Source organism: Rhea pennata, chromosome Z, assembly GCF_028389875.1.
Source record: "Rhea pennata isolate bPtePen1 chromosome Z, bPtePen1.pri, whole genome shotgun sequence".
Taxonomy (NCBI): Eukaryota; Metazoa; Chordata; class Aves; order Rheiformes; family Rheidae; genus Rhea; species Rhea pennata.
The window spans coordinates 30,493,969-30,514,570 of NC_084702.1; the positions used below are offsets into that span (position 1 = coordinate 30,493,969).

At 38.2% G+C, this 20,602-nt stretch overlaps 1 protein-coding gene across 1 annotated transcript in view; it reads right to left on the minus strand.

Moving 5' to 3' along the window:
• The window catches only part of PTCH1 (patched 1), a 67,044-nt gene that overhangs the window by 14,354 nt on the left and 32,088 nt on the right, over positions 1-20,602 (minus strand). The window contains exons 11-17 of the mRNA XM_062599218.1: positions 20,153-20,251; positions 18,777-18,902; positions 11,541-11,659; positions 9,084-9,486; positions 8,247-8,556; positions 3,591-3,733; positions 1,342-1,525 (exon numbers count right to left, since the gene is read on the minus strand). Coding sequence (XP_062455202.1) covers positions 1,342-1,525; positions 3,591-3,733; positions 8,247-8,556; positions 9,084-9,486; positions 11,541-11,659; positions 18,777-18,902; positions 20,153-20,251 — 1,384 coding nt within the window. The remainder of the gene's footprint in view (positions 1-1,341; positions 1,526-3,590; positions 3,734-8,246; positions 8,557-9,083; positions 9,487-11,540; positions 11,660-18,776; positions 18,903-20,152; positions 20,252-20,602) is intronic.

Consider the following 20,602-nt stretch of genomic DNA (forward strand, 5'->3'; position numbering starts at 1 on the left):
TCATATATTCTGAAAATGCTTTTTACTGAATACCTGGTTCAAAGCCCTTATCTGCAACATAAAAGAGAACTCTTCTTAAACATTTTATACAAATGGTCTTTAGTTTTACTCAGGTCCAGTTGCTTTGAAATCAAAGGTCATTTCCCTGTGATCAGTCATATCCCACTGAGACAAAACTAGAGAAAAATGATGTTGAATTTGGCCTTTTGGTTAAGATTTCCACTAAATATTTTTAAAATTAGATTCACAAATGCATGTTCTATTATTCACAAAAAAAGAGGGAGAAAACAATATAAACGTGTTCACTAAGAAAATATATAACTTTTTATTGTTTAATAGTCTGACAAATGTAAACTCTCTACACTCCTTTTTGAGCATAATGCTAAGTTCACTGTACCACATGAAAAAAAAAAGAGAAAGAGAGAGAGAGAGAGAGAGAGAGAGAGAGAGAGAGAGAGAGAGAGAACAGCTTCCACAACAAGCATTTTCTTACTGCTGTTGTGTGTTCCAGACCCTGCAGGGTCATTCAGTTGACTTGCTAAACATGATTTGCCCTATTATAATCTCAACTATAAATTTTCATTAAGACAAGACTTGGCTGACTGCCACAAAGCTCTAGAGTTCGGATACACTGAAGCACAACTAGCTTGTTACCTAACCTCATTTCCAAGAGCGCCAGTCCTACCCCACATGCCCTCTCCCCTTCCCCACTGGTGTCCAACTAGAAATCCTCCCAATAAATCCCAAGCCAAATAACAGGCATTACTGCTTAGGATGCAAAGTGGTAAATGGCACAGAATGGGAGGGATAGATGGAGAACACCCACTCACACAGACTGTTCGCCTACCTACATAGCTCTCATGCTGTATCAGAGGTGGTGGCTTATATACATGCGCTAACTTGATAGAAAATCCTTGAGTATTACAAATTGAGGATGAACAAGAAGATATAGTCCCAGTGATGAAACTCCAGAATGACAAAGGCAGGAATTTCATGCAGTCTCCAGGTTTCTCTCTCACACAGAACCAACAGGTCGCATAAGAAAAGCAACGTCTAGTACAAGCTTTTAGAGTTTTGCTAGAAACTCATTTTTCAACACAAGAAAAGCCTGCAGTGGTGCCACTTTACACCATCTTCCACAACAGCATCTATCTCCTGAGGCTACAGAGTAACACAATATATTGTTCTGTTTAGGCTCTGGAGCCCTGTGCAGCATCAGCTGAGAGTTGTTACAGGGTTGTAACCCAGTAACACCAGTTGTAACTAGAGATACTAGGTTTTGAAAGAAGGAGTGGAGGCACTTACATAAACTGTAAGACCTTAAGATGAAATGTCACTTACTTCTCAGCCTTGTTTCAGGCATATAGTCTGCTTTGTCATGGACCCATTCAGGGCGGTGAGGCCGGATGTTGGCTTGTGAGGCAGCATACGCCACAGGGTCATTGCTAACCCAGGCTGTCAGGTAGATGTAGAAAGCATTTGGGTTAATGATTCCATCTGCATCCACCAGACGCTGTTTAGTCAACTGCAAAATGGAAAGATTAGAAGCCTTTTAGAATGAGTTTTGCTTTCAGGGCTCTTGCTGCAAAGCTTACAACAAAAACCTTAGAGATGTGACACACATACAGGAAGAAAAGAAGAAAGTATTAACTTCCACTTGAAACGATGTATCAGGAAACTATTGTTTGACAATGAAGAAAAATCTAAACTACAACGACAGTGGAAAGTATTTATCTATAAATAAATATTTATATAATATTTACAACAACAACTAAATCAGCAGCTGGTTCTAGAATAGACTGAACAAATTAAATCTGAATTCTGAAAGACCGCGTGCAGCTAACAGAAAAAAACAACCAAGTTGGAAAAACATATTTAAAGAAAGGGGAAAAAAACCTGGCAAGAGTCCCTATACACGTCTGTGTGCAGTTAACCTCTGTTGTTAACACTGAAGGAAATGCCACCCAGTAAATGGAGGAGAGCTATAAAAATAAAACAACATCTGTATAAATTTTGCTAACACTTGCCTCCTATGACCTATGTATTCAGAAAATGCCCAGCGCCAAGAAAGCAGAGGAGTGCGCTGTGTTCCTTGGGTCACTGTGGGCAAATGCATCTGTGGGGTAAACAGCAGTGGTGCACCTCTAGGGTTCTGTAGCCAAATACTGCACAGCTAGAGCCCTGACAGAGGACTCTGTGGGTGAAAGGTGTTACTAGGTTTTTTTGTTTCGTTTATTTAAAATTCTGGCTTGGCTCCAGCTCCAGGACTTTTTAATGAAATGAAAAACAACAGTGACAGCAGTTAAAAAGAAAGAAAGAAAGAAAAAGTTAGATTCCAAGGATCTGGATTCAATTAATCCACAGGATATGCAACAACTGTATGTCTTCAAGCTGTCTTTGGAATTGCCTAGTACAGCGCTTAGCCCCTGTGGCTGCACCACACTTTTCCCCCTCCCAGGCACAGGAAATTGTATCAGTAGCTGTAGCCCAATCACATTTGTTCCAAAGGGTACCTGGTACACATTGCTGAACAAAACCTCACTAAAGGTTCTTTGCTTTGCCTCCCTTTCTTTGCTTAATTCATAGCTGAAGCTTCATTCAGCCCTGACAGCATGCTGCATGTTGCCACACAGCAGTGTGTTTTACACACCATAGTAACTTTGAACTATGTACTCTGTAAATCTGTCTCCTTTAATGCCAGCAAAATAAGAAAGACAGTAAGCAGATCCACTAAGAAGCTCATTAGAGAGACTATTTTCTGCCTAAATGTGCAGAGTCAGTGATGATGCTAGAAGAGGAGAAGCTAAGTAACTGTAGATTTTTCTTAGACATTTAATATCTAATTCTAGCATAAGGAGTCAAAAACTGTGTGTTTTACCTTCCAATATGATAATAAAAGCAGTAAATACAGTCATATAATGTGATAACCTTTTGAAAGAAGCTCAGATTATTTTATTTAGGCATCTCAACCAACTACCATTCTCAGTTCTATTACAGTATATCCATAGTTAGTCATGACAACATAAGAATATTACAAAGCCTTCTTCCAGTCACTATCATTTGTAAATACCTTTCTTAAAAATATGTGTTTGGAATAAATTGATAGGAACTAACCAAAGAATTGCAAATGCTAGATTCAAAGTCACAGCAGAAGGCTGACAAGGTGAACCCCATAGGCAAATCTCATTTAAATCAGGAGCAATGCCACTTAGGGCAACAAGGCTAACACTGGCTGCATGCCTGTCACGGGACCAGGCTCCATCTACCTGTGGATGCAGAGAAGCATCTTTCACATCAGTTTCAGTGGAAAGAGAGCGTGTACAGGATAGGAGCAGCATTTAACACATATCAGTCACCAGTGACCACAGATAGGCATCCCCAGTGCTGATTTTAAATACTTCGCAATGCTGGCCAGACTCAAGAGGTAACATAAAGCTCTAGTGAACGTTGCAAGGCCATGCTGTCAGGTATAATCAGGCATTTCAACTCATCAAGATGAAAAAAAGGCACTGACACGCTCTTCACATCTCTTCCCACTCCTGAGGGATAGTGCATTCCTGTAGAAATCAGTATGGACTCTGATACAGTACCTGGCTGATGTCAACGGGCTTTGCTCGATTGCCAGTTTGCACCAAGAGTTTGTAAGCCAGAACAGCATCGTCAGATCCATTTTTATAATTGTTGTAAGTGATTTTCCCAGTTTCCCAGTCACTGTCAAATGCATCCTGAAGTCCTGAAGAGTTAAGAGAGGCATGAGAAAGACAAAACATACAATTAAGAAACCAATCTTTAAAACAGTTTTCAGTAGGAAGAAATAACAATAATGATTCTTTTTAAAATAAACTGTGACTTTCTACAGCTGAAGCAGGGAGAAAACTATGGATGCTCCATTTGGTTTCCTCATAGTCAGCACGCCGGAAGATAAAATTACCAGTTGCATGTCCAGTACTTACATCAGGGGAAAGACAGGAGAAGTAAAATAGTGCAAAGGATGGGAGTGATGACTCTTCCCATATTATTCTGACCAGTAAAGGAGAGCTAGGAGTCCCCCATCCCTCCTCTGCACTCCTAGCCAAGCACATTAAGCTGCAGAAGAGGACATACACCACTCCTAGTAACTATCTTGGGCTTCTGTAGAGCACAGAAGCAACAACATCTATGATATAACCAGAAATTCCACTACCAATGGGAAACAACCACACACTCCAACTTCCAACTTCAAACGGCAACTCAGCTGCTTCTTGAGCACAGTGTGAGCGAACATGATTTTGTCAATTTGTTCCATCTGTTCAACTTGTGCAGCTAATACAAGTCGTGGGATCTGCTGCCAGCACGTGTAAAGATCACAGCCAACACCTATTCACTCTCAACTGTTATTTTCCTCTTTGCCACCCTTTAGGGGGGAGGGAATACCTCACAGCACAGATTTGGATCAGATTTAGCACAGGAAGCCATAGCCCAGCACAAGGAGGCTCTGTGCGAGCAGATGACAAACCACATGTCCAGGGAAAGGAAGGAAAAGGCTGGGGGTGGAGGGTTGGTGGTGGTGGAAATCATCGACCCACCTCACAGCTGCACTGAGGAGCTGTAATGAAAACCATCATTACAAATCTGATAGGTTAGCTACAGCTGTAAGGAGATAAGTAGTACTGGAAGAGAAAATATGGCCTGACTGACACTGCCTCAGGCTTGAGCGCTCTTTCACATTTATAAACTCTTCCTCCCTCTCACCCCCGGTCTTTGGAAAACTGCCTCCCCTGTCATCCTAACAAAATCGTACCCACTTGGAAAGCCAGCAGCTTGGGAACAAAGCAGTGAAATAAGCCTGCCAAACCTGCCACGCGCAGCCCGCCAGCACCTGCCCAGAAAGAGGACGATTTTACGCTAGATATTCTGACACCCTCAAAGGAACTTTAAAGTCCTCTTTAAGAAAGTGCTGATAGTTGGGAATGGGGAAAACAACTGCAGAAAGGCAAAAATACAAATCTGTCCTTTCTGAAGACAGTTTTATTCTGTTTCAGCCTCTTCGAAAACAGCTATGTGACAGCATTTGTGCTATCCGTAATAGTCACATAAAAAGTCGCTTTGGGAGTTAAGAGGAGGCTGTTGAAGGAGAACGTAGGGAAAAAGGAGAGACCACCAAAGAACAGCTTAACTTTTAAGTCACAATAAAAGCAGCTTTCTTTAGTAAGAGGTGCGCACAAGTCAGTATGTTAGACAATATTCAGAGGCTGAACTTTCAGTTTAATATCCAGCTCCTGTCTCAGGGCTAAACAGACACACAGTATCAAATACATGCATCTGCAGGCAACATTACAATCTGTGTTTGCAAATTATGTTAGAAAATGACATGTTCATTTTACATTATTATGATGAGTTGTAACTCTGCTCTTTCACCTCCCCCACCCCAATGTATGCTCCAGTCCTTACAAGCTTGATCACCCCTCAAATCCAGCTCCCTGTTTTATCTTTATTTCTCAGCTGCCTTAACCACTTTACACTTCAGGTCTTTTTATTACTGAGCTTGTACACTGCTGAATCTGAAAGACTGGTAAGAATAACAAGAAATCATCATCAGTGGTACTTAAACTCTAGAGGATTTCAACATTTCAGTAACAAACATTTCCAATAAACTTTGAAATTAATAGCAGAGCTGCTGTTTTCAAAGTGAACAGTATTTTTACTCTAAATTGTTCACACTAATGATTTTAATGCATTTATTTTATTTTAAAAATAACTAAGATTAATGAGATGTTTCTGGGTAGGAAGATAAAAGTAACTTGTCCAATTCTTCCTGCATAAAAGCTATGCAAATTAAGGCAATTTTTAAAAATGTTATATATGGGATTTCTTTTCTTATCAGCAGTGACTGTTGCTTGATACTTCAGAAGAAAGTGAAATTCTCCGAAGTTATGAAGAATGCTGGACTGGGAGTGAGGAAGGAATTCCTTCTAACCCATGTGAACAGCTGGCACCATGAAACTTGAGATAAGATTACCCTTTTCAAAACCAAGCCTAATAACAAGCCACCAGGGAATTCAAGCTACCTCATTTACATTCAGTCACTTACAAAAATAATGTTAACATTTCCAGTTTAAATAAATGATTAGTGTTAACTCTCTGCTACTGCATATTCAGATAACGGAAAATACATTAACAAGTTTTGTTACAGAGAAGCAAAATATAAGGTAACCTCTGAACACAGGGGTGTGTTAGTTTGAAGGCACTCCACTGCAAGTGAACCAGGGGAAATGTGTGGCTAGGACTTAGCATGCTGTCCTGGTAAAAAATGCCTTTGTTCACATGTTACTGCTTCCTTCCAATCCACTCTGTATTCTGCGGGATAAATGTGGAGGTGTCAGAAGGCCATCTTGAGCCATTAATCTCTAGTACTGAATTCCCAGGGAAGTTAGTGGGAATTAGCCATGAAGTTCAAACAAAGTAATCCCTACTTCGGTTATCCTGCTCCCTCCAGCATGTAAAAATCCAGCACATAACCATCCCTATCCTTGTCCAGGATTTTCCCAGGGTTCAGCCAAAAACTGTCTCATCTGTAAAATCTATTTTCACCTTCCCTCCAATTTGTTCCCTCAGTATCAGCCTCCGTTAGTAACGGCCAGAGGTATTACTCTATTTTCCACTGTCTGCACCTTCACATAATCCCATAACTATGACAAATGTGACAGCTTTTACTATAATAGTTTAGTTCCTCCTGTTACATAAATCCCTTGTAATGTTTTAAAGCATAACTTCTTTCTATTCATGCAGTATCTTCATCATTTAGTGCCTTAAATTCAGTAGAAAACTCTGTAAAGATGGTCTTGTGTCTTTACAAAGCTGTTTTATAAAGATCCGATCGGATAAACACCCCACAGTCTGCTGCATTTCTTCCTGTTGTTTTGGTAAAAGTATCCACCCCCCCCCCAAAAAAAGAAGAAAAATAAATAAGTTACTTAAGTTATAAGAGAACTCAGAAAAGCCCTGTAGGATGTATGAAGATGCTTAGAAATCTAGGAAGTGTAGTAAAGTTCCAGCTGAGTAAAACATAAGGTATGCTGCATTTTCTTCACGTTAATATTGCCATCTCTTGCAGCTGAATATACTTATGTGAGGAAAATATATTAAGTAAAACTTCCATAATAAGATTGTAATGCATGGATCCAATTTAGTTGAAAAACATAAAAAACTAATACCTGAAATCCTGCTCTGCTGATTTATCAGTGCAGTAAATACACAGGAAACTTGATCATTTTGTTTATTATGCATGTCACTTGGTGGCCTCAGCTTTCCCAATATTGCCCAACATATTTTTAGAAGAAGAAAATACCGCAAATACTGACAGTTATGTGCATGTTTTCTAAGAATCATTGGCTGCATTAGCCATCTGTAAACAGTTAGGGTTAAAATTTACAGTCTCAGTAGGTCAGCACTATTTATTTTTCTATTGGCAAAAGCTTCCTGGAGATTCTTCCAACAGAAAGACAGAGGCAGGACAGGAGTATTTCTGGGCACAAAGTGTTTCACAACAGAGAACTGCTAAATTTCCTAAGATGAAACATTGTTGTGTATTTGAAACACAAAACAATTATTTGCCTCAACTTGAATAATAGCATGACTTTAATAAGCCCACTTTCCTATCACACTACCTATAACATCCCCTCCCCACATCCAGTTACAGCTCAGGACAGATAACACAGTACTACAGAAAATGTGAGGATGCTTGATAGGAAATCTATAATGCGTAGTAAGCTCCCAATCCAATAAAAGGCCTAAGCCACACTGAATTTTCTTCATGCCAGCAGTCCAAGCTCAAGCCAACAGGATCACTCACGTGCTGAAAGTTAAGCCTCTGCCAAAATACATTGCTGGACTCATTTACTGTTCTCAAAACACTCCGCAATCATTTATCTTCTTAAGACACTGTGCCATATCTGGCCATTAATTATAGAGTAGAACTCCTCATTTGCTGCAGAAATTAATGACATGAGATAGCCTCTCATGAATACAATCTTTTAAAGCTTCAAAACTGTTTTATTAGGGAGTAAACTTAGCCACAAAGAATTCAGACAAACTGTTGGGCAAACAGCGAGTTGATGTCAGTGTTTGGATCAGCATCTACATGTTCACCCTGCTGCTAGCAGGCTTTTATCATGCACCTGTATCAGAAGAGGAGAGCATTACTACAGAGAATAAGTGCTTGCTATTCTAGAATTAAAGTAAGACAAAGTCATGCGATTCTCTCTTACCTTGCAGCCAGTCTCGAAAGTAGTGCAACCACATTTTGGGAAGCTGCTTATCCTCTTCCAACAAAACATATGTCACATTGCTGAAACTTCTGTGAAGTTCATAAAGTAAGTGCTGGACATTGGGATAGTCTGCTTTCTGTGTCACTATATACATGTTGTAGAAAGAGAAGTACTTGAACTGTGCAGCAATAAAATCATATTCTCGGGTTTCTCGTGGTACAATGTCTGTGAGATCCAGTCCATCTCTCACTCGAGTAGTTCCATAAAGGCTGAGCCCAAGTAAACTCAGAAAGAGAAAAACAACCACAATCTGCAACAGAAAATAGAAATTCATTAGGTTTTATGTTTCTAAAGAAGCTAACAACATATAATGGCACCATATAGGACAAGCTTCAAAATTAGCATAAAACATTGTAATTCTAGGCTTTTTATTTATACATACACACACACACACACACACACATATATACACACCTGCGTGCACACACACATGCTACAAATCCAAACTAATCTGAGTTATAGCAAAGGAATGCTAGATCATGGACAGGAAATTTATATGGTAATAAAATTAAAAAGTAGCTTTAGTTTCACAGTTCATGAACTTATATTACTGAAAGTCATTGAAACCCTCACACTTATAACTTACATTTGAAAAGTATGTCACTACAGCAAGATAAAACTTTTAAGTAATAAAATTAACTGTAAAATTATGAAAAATTGTTATTCAAAAAGTGTTCAATTTATTCCTTATACTTAATACTATCATCAGGATAACTTTTCTATTGGGCAATAAAGAACTCTATTGCTGAAAAACAAGTAAATATTTTTTCTAGTTACCTTAGCTTTTGGTTTGAGCAGGAATGGAGCATAATGCTTTTCTGCAAAAGATGAGAGTGTCCATCTAGTACAGGGTGGCTCAAGGCAATGCATACTGGAGTCCGAGAATTGGGAAAGCAAATCCCTCGTCGAGCTTGTGCTCTCTGGGCTCTGGCAGCTGAGATTATCTTGTGCTACTGTCACTGGCTGCACAGATATTTCTGAGCGAGGCTCTGCTGTGGTGTAGTACACCTGCGTGTGAGGATCGTATTCTGTGCGCAACTGCACTGTGGACTGCATTGTAATTTGAGTTTCATGTGCAAAACTGTGACTGCTGTATGGAGGTGGAGGACTGTAGCAAGTATTATCACTGTTTTCTGCATATGCTTGAGGCTCAACCTGAATCACTCTAGTAGCGCATGGACTGTAAGAGAAGAGAAAAACATCCATTCGTATTTAGATCGGTCCTTATTTTAACCAGGCTATATAGAAAAGTCTGCTTCTATTCAAGCCTACTTCTACTACCATTAGATGGTTTATATCAATAAGCGTAATGTTTTGATGTGGATTTCCCTCTGCACTTCAAGGAATTATTTTTTAGATATGGTTCAAAATGAAGGTCTCTGAGAACATACACACAGAGAACATACAGGTTCTCTGAGAACCAGCATTGCCTGAAGACACTGGCACCTAACTCACATTGCTCCATTAACTGTACACACTAATCAGGTCAATAGTCAGATAATCACACACAGTCTGAATCCACAATAGGTGTGTGAGTTTGCATCTAAGTGACCATGCTGAGGATTAAACTATTTAAAAGATCAAAACGTAAACACATGACATGCAGAGTTCTTCTGTTTAGAACTATTAAAGTAACTGTTAAATAATATCTGGGGCTTCTGGATATCATCTCAGGCTTTTGGGAGGCAGGCTGAAATCACTTGCCATACACTGACTGCATGTTTTAAAAATGAAATAAACACATGCAAGGATTAAATCCCAGGAAGGACAGGCAATATGGAGACAGAATTACACAAGTATCTCTTCAAAGCATTCTCTTTATTGCAGGTTATTCTAAAGCATAATAATCAAATTTATTTTTAAAAGTTAGCAGAAACAAGCCCCCTTCTGAAAATAAGAAACAATAAAGTGATAATAGAAAATAGTATCAGAGATTTTTCACCAAGTTAACAAAGGCTACAAGAAAGAAGAATTCAGAATATTGCCTACCTAAACATAGAAAACTGTCATTTAACTGAACTCGTTCATACACACATGGGCCCAAATTCTGATTCACATGTGATGCAACTTAAGACGGGAATAAATGGAAGATATGACTGCTCAGTACTTCAGAGAATTAGGGCTCCAAAAACTCAAGCACATTAAGACCAGCCAGTGAAACCATGGCTCAATAAGGAATAGAAAGCAGGAGTCCTGGCTTGTGATCCATCTCCTGCTCTAACCAACCCCTCAAAAAAAATTTAGGAAACAATTTCTTCCCTGTGAGAGTGACGGAGCACTGGAACAGGTTGCCCAGAGAGGCTGTGGAGTCTCCTTCTCTGGAGATCTTCAAGGCCCGCCTGGATGCAACCCTGTCTACCGTGCCCTAGGTGACCCTGCTGTCCAGGGAGGTTGGACTGGATGATCTCCAGAGGTCCCTTCCAACCTTACTGATTCTATGATTCTATGATTTTCTCTCTTTGACTTTGAAGTTAGAAAGGCCAAACTATGTCTGCTCCTAAGTAGGTATGAAAGGCTAAGAGGACACAAGGTGTATTCTCTACGTCCTGACTATGATATACATGTGAGTGCATATGTGAAAATGCAGCTTGTCCTCTCTAAGCAAAAATTAAGAGAGAAAACATCCTTGTTCTCTAAGCAGTAGCTCCACTGATGACAGTAGCCTCTTCCTACCATAACTCTGACCTCAGAGCTGGCCTAATACAGAGTGTGCATACAATTCATAACTAATATAACATGGCTATAACAGAAACTTCACCAAGCACTATCCTGCAGTGGTATTGAGCATCCCGAATTCCCAAGTTATTTACAGTCTTCCATAAGAGATTGGCATCAGATCTTTCCAAGCTTACCCAACAGCAGCACTGGACACCTTGTAGCACACTGTAAAACCCTAAGACAACTTACAGGCATTACTAGAGCATGGACGTCACATACGGTTCCAGAAAGTTGTTTTCTAGTGGTTAAAATGAATATGAATATGAACAAGGGGAAAAGGGTATGGAAGAAAGACAGAGAGATAAAAGTTCTAGCTTTTCCCCTCAGTCAGGCAAAAAAAGCAAGGTAGCCAAGGTATTTCAGTCTCTAGCAATAAAACTGTGACACTAACACACTGATACTGCTGCTGTCTTGCTGTAATAAAGACCTCCCACACCTGAGGAAGGACTGGTAGCACTGCTGGTGACCATAAAAATGATGTACCTCATACACTGCAGTTCTATCACACATTCTTACCTTGTAAAACAGCAGAATATATCCAACCTCCTATCTTCCCGACGATAAAGGTCCATACTCAAGATAGCAGGAAAAATCAGCAGAACCATAGCAAAGTTGAATACCACCACAACTGCCGCCTAGAAATCAACCACAAGAGAAGAGATGTTGTTACCAAGTTTCACTTAGGGCATCAGCTTTACCAAGCCTAAAATCTCCTTTTAATTCTCACCTATCAACCCATTTATCATGTTGAGTCATGAGACATTTTCAAACTGCTTCCTGTAGTTTTTTACATTCCAGTTACATTTTTACATTCCAGTTCCGTTATGGTAGGCCTACCGTAGCTAATTAATTTCTTTAATATTAAACTTCACATTACTTTAATTTCTCTGTACCTGTAGATATAGTGGCACCAACATTTTTTAAATGGAAAAGATAGTAAATAAATTACATTTTTCTATGAGATTATGCCCTATTGGAGAGACTCACAGTACAAAAAGACGGAAGCAAAATCAAACCTGGAACTGGGAGTGAAGTTCTCATATTTAAGGGATCTGAAGTAACTTAAGCATCACAGTAACATTAAAAGACATCATTTTAAATCAATAATGAAATAAATATTTAATTCAGTTTTAATGAAATTGCTCCATTTACTAAAACAGCTATGCATCTGCTGTACTTAAAGGCTAGCTAAAAATAGTAGCATTCTGGGATTATCTGTTGTTTAATCGAACTTGACAAATGAGTCAATATACCAAAATAAGTCTTAAATTAGAACAAGGATGCTGAAGTTACTTTGTGAAGTGAGTATTATTTAAAGAATAACAACAGCCCTCTCTTTCAAATGATAACCCCTTCCTGCATAGAGATTTCCAGACAATCTCTATAAACATACGCTGTGGTGCAGTATCATAATTATTGTCAACAGCATTTATTTGCAGTGTGGAGTAGCTAGGAGCACTAGCCATCACAAAGGGAAAATTTGGGCACAAGTGGTACTGCAAGGGAGTATTAGAGAACTAGGATAAAGTCAACAGGGATTTTTGCTTTTAACCAAAAATAAAGAAACTGGAAAAAATGGTTAAGCCATTAACAGGTTAAAAAAAAAAAAAACAAACCAAAAAAATGAAACCTTTATATCTTGCCCACTATTTACTTACAACACATTATACAAGTCATAGAAATCTCTATCATAGTGCAGTTTAAGGCTGAGGATAGTATATAAGCCTCTACCTATAACTTCTTACATAAACACCATTTAGGTTAAGACAGTCAAAAAAGGACTAAAATTGGGTTACATAAATTAAGTGTCTGATGTAAATGGGTCTCTTTTTTTCCAAAATTAAATTAATAGCTGTTTTTGATGTTGAACATCCGCCCTCAAAATTGGCAACTCAAAAGACAAGCCATCGAAAATTAGTATTTTAAAACTACTTGATTTACATGATCTTAAACAGTGTAATTTTGATTTTTTGTCTCTTATCTGTGAAAATAAAAGTAGTAACCTACTGAATGATTTTAATGATTTTGAACCTATTAATTATAAGAAAAGACTAGCTCTTTTTTATTTTTCTGAGAATGACAGAATTAGTTATATAAATTTTGTAGTTATTTGAATCATAATATCATACATATATTGTACATAAAAGAGGTTCTCTTTTTTGCCAGTCTGCTTAAAGAAAGATTTTGGTCCTGACAACTAGTTGGAGACATAACCATTTAAACAAAGTTTATCTAATGTTTAAAGCCTAATTAGCATTTAACCATCACTTTAATCTTTGAGAGAAAAGATCCAATCACCATTTCATGATTTATAAATATCCACACAGAAAGGTATGTAAGGTCAGAGCCAAGACTTCAAAATTAAGTGATTTCCTTTTGATCGTCTCTAGAATGGATTGAATCTGTCAGGAAAACAAATGGCTGCTGTTGCAAGCAAGGTGTTTGCAGGACCTAGTTCACACAACTGCTCTATTTATTGCTGCCAGATCAGTGAAAGTTGAATCACCCATAAAACATGAGTAATTAGTTGTGTCTAACCAAAAGCTCCTACCAAGGATCTGCTAAGTACTGTTGAAATTTGAAGAAAAAAAAAATCAACTGAGGCATGGTCTAAGAATTCATATTTTTCCCAGCATGCCTGAAAAACTATCTAAAGACTTCTACTTCTGCTCACTTCTATAAACACCTTTTGCCTTATCAGCCCTCTCTGTAGAGCCCAACAAGCTTGAATCCCAAATGTTGCTAAACCTGAGAACTAGTACTTAAGTGCATGGCAGAGAAACTACTAAAAGTTAGTTGCATTCACATTTGATTTATAAAGAATAATTTACATAGAAGAATGTTGGGAGCTATCCTAAAAAACACCTATTAAATCCTCTTATTAACATCACGTCTCTTTTTAAAATACGTGGATCTTCCATTGTGCCATCCTGGTGCTGATATACTGATGCTACAAGTCAAACATTTCTAAAAAATTTGCATTATCTGGGTTTATATTTTAAAGGATTCCTACCACTTTTCACACTTCCCACATATTAGTTGCTTTTCTCTCTCTCACTCTCCCCACCCTTACCCCAGCACTTCAAGAACATGTCATTCCTCAGCTGTCATAGTTAAATAAGTAAAATATTGTTCTTATATCCTTTTTGATTTGTTGTCTCATCAAAAAAAATCCCAATGAATTCTTAAGGTGCAGCATGCCTCCTGAGATCTCAGTTCCTGCTATACATCCCAACTCCAGGCGTACTTGGAAGTGATTGAGACAGATGAAAGAGAAGTATGCAGAGATTCAGACTAGCAAGGAGAGAAGGAAGAGCTGTTAAGCAGCAACTGAGTCTCTGAACTGACTAATCTGCCAACAGCTCCCCTCCCAATATTACATGGAAGTCTGGTGGCTGCAAACAGAACTTAAAAAAGAGTATGATCTTAACGTTGGCAATATAGCCACAACTTGTAACGACTGCGTTGATTGGAAAGGCACAAAAGTCTGTGGTAGTAGAGCTCCCAGCATATAGGCAAATTGTTAGCAGCAGCCAAGTGGAAAGTATGCTGAGGATTTTTGGGAACAGGCAGGGCATCTGCTTTCACCCTTTCAGAAAGGAAAGGTCAAATGGGAGAGGAAATGGCCTCAGGCCTTCTTGAAAAATCAACAAAGGTAAGATCAGTCCTAGAAGGGGAAAAAACATGGGGCCTACTCAAGGGGGTGAAACGAAGGAGTTCACTGAAATAAGGACATCAGAGCAAGTCAGAAAATGCCACAAAGCAGACGAAGTTTTGGTCACTTTCTGAGAAGTATCTTTAAATAAAGCACGGCATAAAAATATTACTGCTGCTGCAACTGTTAACTGAAACAGAAGAATGGCAGTCTGTGCTGGAGGCAGGGAGGGAGAAGGGAGCCAGGCTGGTAGGCTGGGGCCCTGCTGAAGGTATATGCTGCTATTTGCCATTCCTGGCAGCCCACCCAAGGAGAAAGGGTGTGCTGTATAGCCAGAGGTGATGAACAGGCGAGGAGGTCTGTCAGGGAAACTTCCACCCTGCTGCTGCCTATCTGCAGCTCCCTCCTGACAGCACACAGACTCAGATTTCCATCCCCTCCTTCTCCTTAGGCTTTAATTTTGCTTGTTAAATTCTCATGTCAGGAGCAGAGAAAGTGAAAAGACTTGGATAAGAGGAGGGGGACAAACTGCTTCAGTGCATTAAGATAATGAATGAGCTTAAAAACTTACATTCTTTCGCTACAAAAACTCACCACCACCACCTGGTAATGCACTTTTATATTTAGCAAAAACTTGTCATCTGTACTGTGAGGAAAAAAACATTACTGCTAAGACTTACTGGGCAAAGTTCCACCCTTATTCATCAGCGAATCTACACCACTCTTCTGCTGTTAGGGGAGGAAACTTCCAGTGTAAGCAAGAAGAGTTAGGTGAATTTTTATGAAGCTGTGCCTTCTCTTTCCAGGCACTCCTCCTTAGGAGGTCTGAATATTCTGTCTGTGGGACTTATACTCTGCCATGCCTCCCTTCATTTATCCCATATTTAAGACATCCTTACAGCAAACTTCAGAAATTTTCAGGAGGTTTCTTCAACATCCCCCTCCCCAGGTTTTAAGAAATGCAACACATCTAAAAAATCAGGACCTACTCTTTCAAAGTCCTGAGCATGCCTTTGCAGGTGATTCTTGTGACTGAGTATGTGGGGATGCATTCAACATCTCAAAGCCTAAACCTCCTCAAATAAGGGGCTGATAAGATCAACCAATGATGGGAAAAAATCTGACAGCTAAAGAACTAAAACAGTCCCTAGCCCCATAAAGGAATTAATTAAAAAAAATCACTTTAAAAATCAATGATTTCCTTTTCTTTAACTCAGCAAGAGACAACCCACTTTGTTGGGCTAACTCTATCAAACTCTTGAGACAGCAGCAAACTTGCACTGCTTAAATTTCATGACGTAAACGAACAACAGGCTCAACGAACTGCATTAGCTGACAGAAAAGAAGTCAAGAAAGAAGAATGCACTGATATGCAAAACCTAGGTTTCTAACTAAAAGTTGGGCTTCCACATGCAGGGCTAGTCAGGAAACCATTTATTCTCTCTCAGCAGCTGGGTTATTTTAAAGATACTGGGCCTCAAAAGTTATGGAAACTTTGACAGTTATCTTGCAGTGTCTTAAGAAAAGTAAATGAAGAGCAAAATAAGGTCAAGAGCAATCCTTTTTTTAACCCATGTGTTAAAAATTCACTATCTAGATGAGAAGTCAGCATCCATGAAAAGTAAACTGCAGTATTTCATTGCTTTCCAAATTTTGCTAGGAAGCTCAAAGACAGCAAGGAGTTCTTGTTTAAACAAGCCTGAGTAAGGAGGAGGAAGACTGTAAATAAAGAAATCCATATAGAAATACAGACCACCCACCAAAATTTGCCATGGTTAGCTGATTCTGAATGTTATGATCAAATGCACCATCTGATTTTGATTATAGCTAGTGAAGCTAGACAAAGTAAGTAATAGATGATCCTTTTTAACAATAAGGCCTGTCATTTTAGTGGTTCCTAACTTACAGACACATATTGCTCTCGTACCAAATAATCCAGGTCTCCAGTTGCCCTTTTTTGCATGTTTTTTTTTCCAGTTTTTATATACAGCGCTTTACTATGTGCAAGCAAAAACAGATTACAGATGCACGTGAGAAAAGACCGAACAATTCAAACATTAATACTATGTGCAAGCAAAAACAGATTACAGATGCACGTGAGAGAAGACCAAACAATTCAAACATTAATTTCTGACACTCCAGTGCTCCTACATAGATATTAAAAATGACTTTGATTATGATATTATTCTGAATAATATCAACATGTTTATACATGGCTATGCCAAAATCTCATCAGAAACTTTCTGTGTTTGTCATTTTGTTTTTTGAAAACACTATGCATTTGACAACATGGATTTCCTTTTCTGAACTTCTCTTGACTGAGTTTATAGCAAGTCATAAGACATGGCAGCAGTCAAAAAGTAAAGAATTTAGGAAAAAGTAAATTTAATTTAAAATCAAATTATAATGATAGTTATAGCTGTTGTCTCCACATATGTTCCAAATGCAACCTATCATGTTCTGATACGAAAAGTGAGAACAGAGATAGGCTGAGTAAAAGAATTCATTTGGGTGGCTCCCACCCAACAGTTGAGCAGAGTGATTAGGACAAACTGGCCCATTTCTATTGAGTCTTTCTTATGACAGATGCATCTAAGCTGAAGTAGTGTTTACAAAGCACAATCACTCCAAAGCCAGACAACGGAAAAATACAACTTCCCACTCCTAGTGAAAATCTTCAGTATCCTTTTTGCTCCTTAAAGAACACATTGGATGTTTGAATTTAGTCCATAAAAGTAGATGACAAAAACCACTTCTTCCAAAAGAAGAAGGGTTAGACTTCAAAAGTATTTCACACACTTAAACTGGTCTTTGCCTTAACATAAAAATACTCACTATTGAGTTCTCCATAAGAACAGAAATCTACATTTTGGCAAGGCAGCAGAACTAAACACTGCTAAGCATTTAGGATGAAAGCTTTGGTTTTAGATGCCATAGGTAACTCCTCAACTGACAATTATGCAGCAAACCAATGGTTCCTTTACTTTCCTTCACTTTCTCTATTATTTACTACCAAATTGCCTTTTGAGAAGAAAATCGTAAACAAGTTATTAATGTTTATTGGTCATTTAGCTGCGATCATGAATGTTTTACCATTTTACAGCTTAATGCAAGCATACTTAAATCTCTGAAAACAGCAATAATTGCCACAAGTATTAAGAAAAATTGCAGCCCTTGCTTCCTCTGGGTAGGTCAAGGGCTCAAGGAGAATGAAAAATGATTGGAGAGCCAGGCTATAATAGAAGAAAAATGACTACTGAAAAAGTGCAGTTTTCCTGCTCTGCACCAAGGTCAGACAGTGCTATAAATTGTGAGTTAAAGCTGTGTCAGAGGAGAACATCACAGAGCTTTCTTCCAAGAGCCCTTGCTTTTAAAATAAGCTTTCTTCAGCATCATTTAATATTTCATCTTCGTGAAGGTACATGATAACAAATATGAGAAGACAACGAGGAAGAGAGAAAAGGGAGAGACTGAGATACATGGTTCAGCACATAAAATTCACATTTGCTGTCAAAGCAGTTAGAACATAAAATTCTTGATGAAGTTTTCGCCAAAAGTTTGCTAAACTTAACTTTCAGAATAAGGCAGTACAAACTGCTGCAGTAAAATGAATGCGGCAAGTGCATTCTCACTGCTGTCACTGTACTTTGGTTGTGGTTTGTAAAAGCAGCAAATTGGACAAACCTCAATGAAAGCATTAAATTTCTACTCAGGAAATGCAATGGTATTATAAATTAGAACACAGTCTATTGCTCTTGACTGTCCTAAGAACTCAAATCTTGCTGGAGACTTCTTTTAGCTTAGTTGCATATTTCTTGGTTTTTGCACTCAATCCAATGGGACAAGGCAGAGTATTCACCTATCAATAGGATGCAAGAGACTCAGTGTGTGAGAAACAGGAGGAGCAGAATCAAGGGAAAAAAGCAGTTGTAGTTATCACTCAGAACTACAGTAAATAGTGATCACTTCAGTGATCTGCAAAAGGAGTCCAGTGAACTGCAAAAGTCAACATGGACTTTAACACTACCACATAGTTATCATTGGCCTCCCATAATGAAATCGTCTGTAAGAGCTAACAAAACAGCATATAAACTTACTTGGAGTGAAAATGCTCGTAAAGCAGGAATAGGGATTAAGGCAGCCATAAAGAAAGCAGTAACATTGCTGATAGATGTAAGGGCCACACTTGCTCCTGTTCGTTTCAAACATTCACCTGTTCTGTCCTGCAAAACAAATGGTATATCTTAAAAGTCAAGTGCATAAGGTGATGTCTCACAAATGAATGGGTTGTCCTACAGATATAACATGGTAAGAGTGAAAACTATTACAAGGAACTTCTGCACACAAGCATGTATTTGAAAGAATTTGACAATAAACAATATACTAAGTACAGTATCCAGGAGCAAAGCAGATGATACATGACGCACTAATGTTTTTGAAGATAGAAAGTATTATCAAAGCTAACTCTAGCTTCTAAAGTCAAAGCTACAAGAATACTAACATTTAGATACCGAATACATGTTATGAAGTATGATGTATTTGGTATCAGCGCAGTCACTTCACGTTCTCATCATTTTTCAGACAAAACAAGCATGCCTTAACAGCATAGATACATAATGTATCTACATGTCATATTTAAGTATGCAGCAACAACAAAAAGCAAGGATCACACACACAAAAAGAGAGAAACAAACACATACACACAGGACCCAGTCCCAAACCAGTAAGCTATTCTGAAGCATGTGGAGGTTATAGTAGAATGTGTTTGTAGTGTTTGCATGCTGAACCAGCTGAAAAGAGTACATCAAACACACTGCTTGTACAAACAAAATCGGCAAATATACATTGCTTTTAAATGATTTGTACTTTGGATATGAACAAAAAGGCAAATAAAAGGAAAAGATCATAAAAGCAAGGAGATTTCATAACAGGAAGATGTTGTGCTTTGGAATGTCATAGTCGATTATAAATAAAAGGAAAAAGAAACAGGGAAAATATATAAAATACCATAGATTTAAGGATATAACACAGAAACAAAGGTAATAGTGAATGCAAGTAAAAATGTTTCTTTTCTAAGCTGACTTCTTCCCTCTTCCTATTTACCTTAGGAATTTTGTATTCTTCTATTAAAAATACTTTATCATTTTAACATCAAAGTCTTTTATTTCAGTTTGCTCCACAATTTACTTCAACTTTCATTGAAGTTTTGGGCACGTAGAGAATTTGCATTATATAAATGAGCTTTTATATCACAGCTCTAAATTGAATTTCCAAAATAAAATAAATCTAGGATACTACTACGCAGGAAAAGAATGAATGTTCCAAAATATTCTAGGATCATATGTATTGCATTCATCATCACATTAAAAAAAAAAATTCCCCAAACGCCCTACTAATTCATTCTAGGTACAATATATCTTCCCGTGTAAAGCTTTTTCCTTTGTTTTCCCCCAGCTCCTCATTTTGTCATTACCTCAAATGGAATTCTCTTATTCTGTCCTGTTTCACTAAATGCATGTGCTAGAAGGAAAACATCATCTACACCAACTCCAAGAGCAAGAAAAGGCAAAACCTTGGGGGAAAAAACAAACAAAAGAACAATACAGTTAATACTTCCGTGACCTACTATGCAACTAGCCATTAGATGGCTAATTAAAACAGCTTTCACACTACATTTGAACTCAAATCCAAGAGCAAAACAAAAATCAAAAGGATGCAATACAGCTCTTCAATTTTGAAACACTGCTGAAGAACCTGGGATAGACCATGTATGGGCCCAAAAACTCTGAAAAAGTAATTCAAGGCTTGGGCAGACAAAGAATACTAGAGAGTACTTCAAATTATTTTCAAAATATTTGCAGAATTTAAACACTGATATATTCAGATATAAGGACAAAATCTGCAGCAGCTTTTGCACAAATTG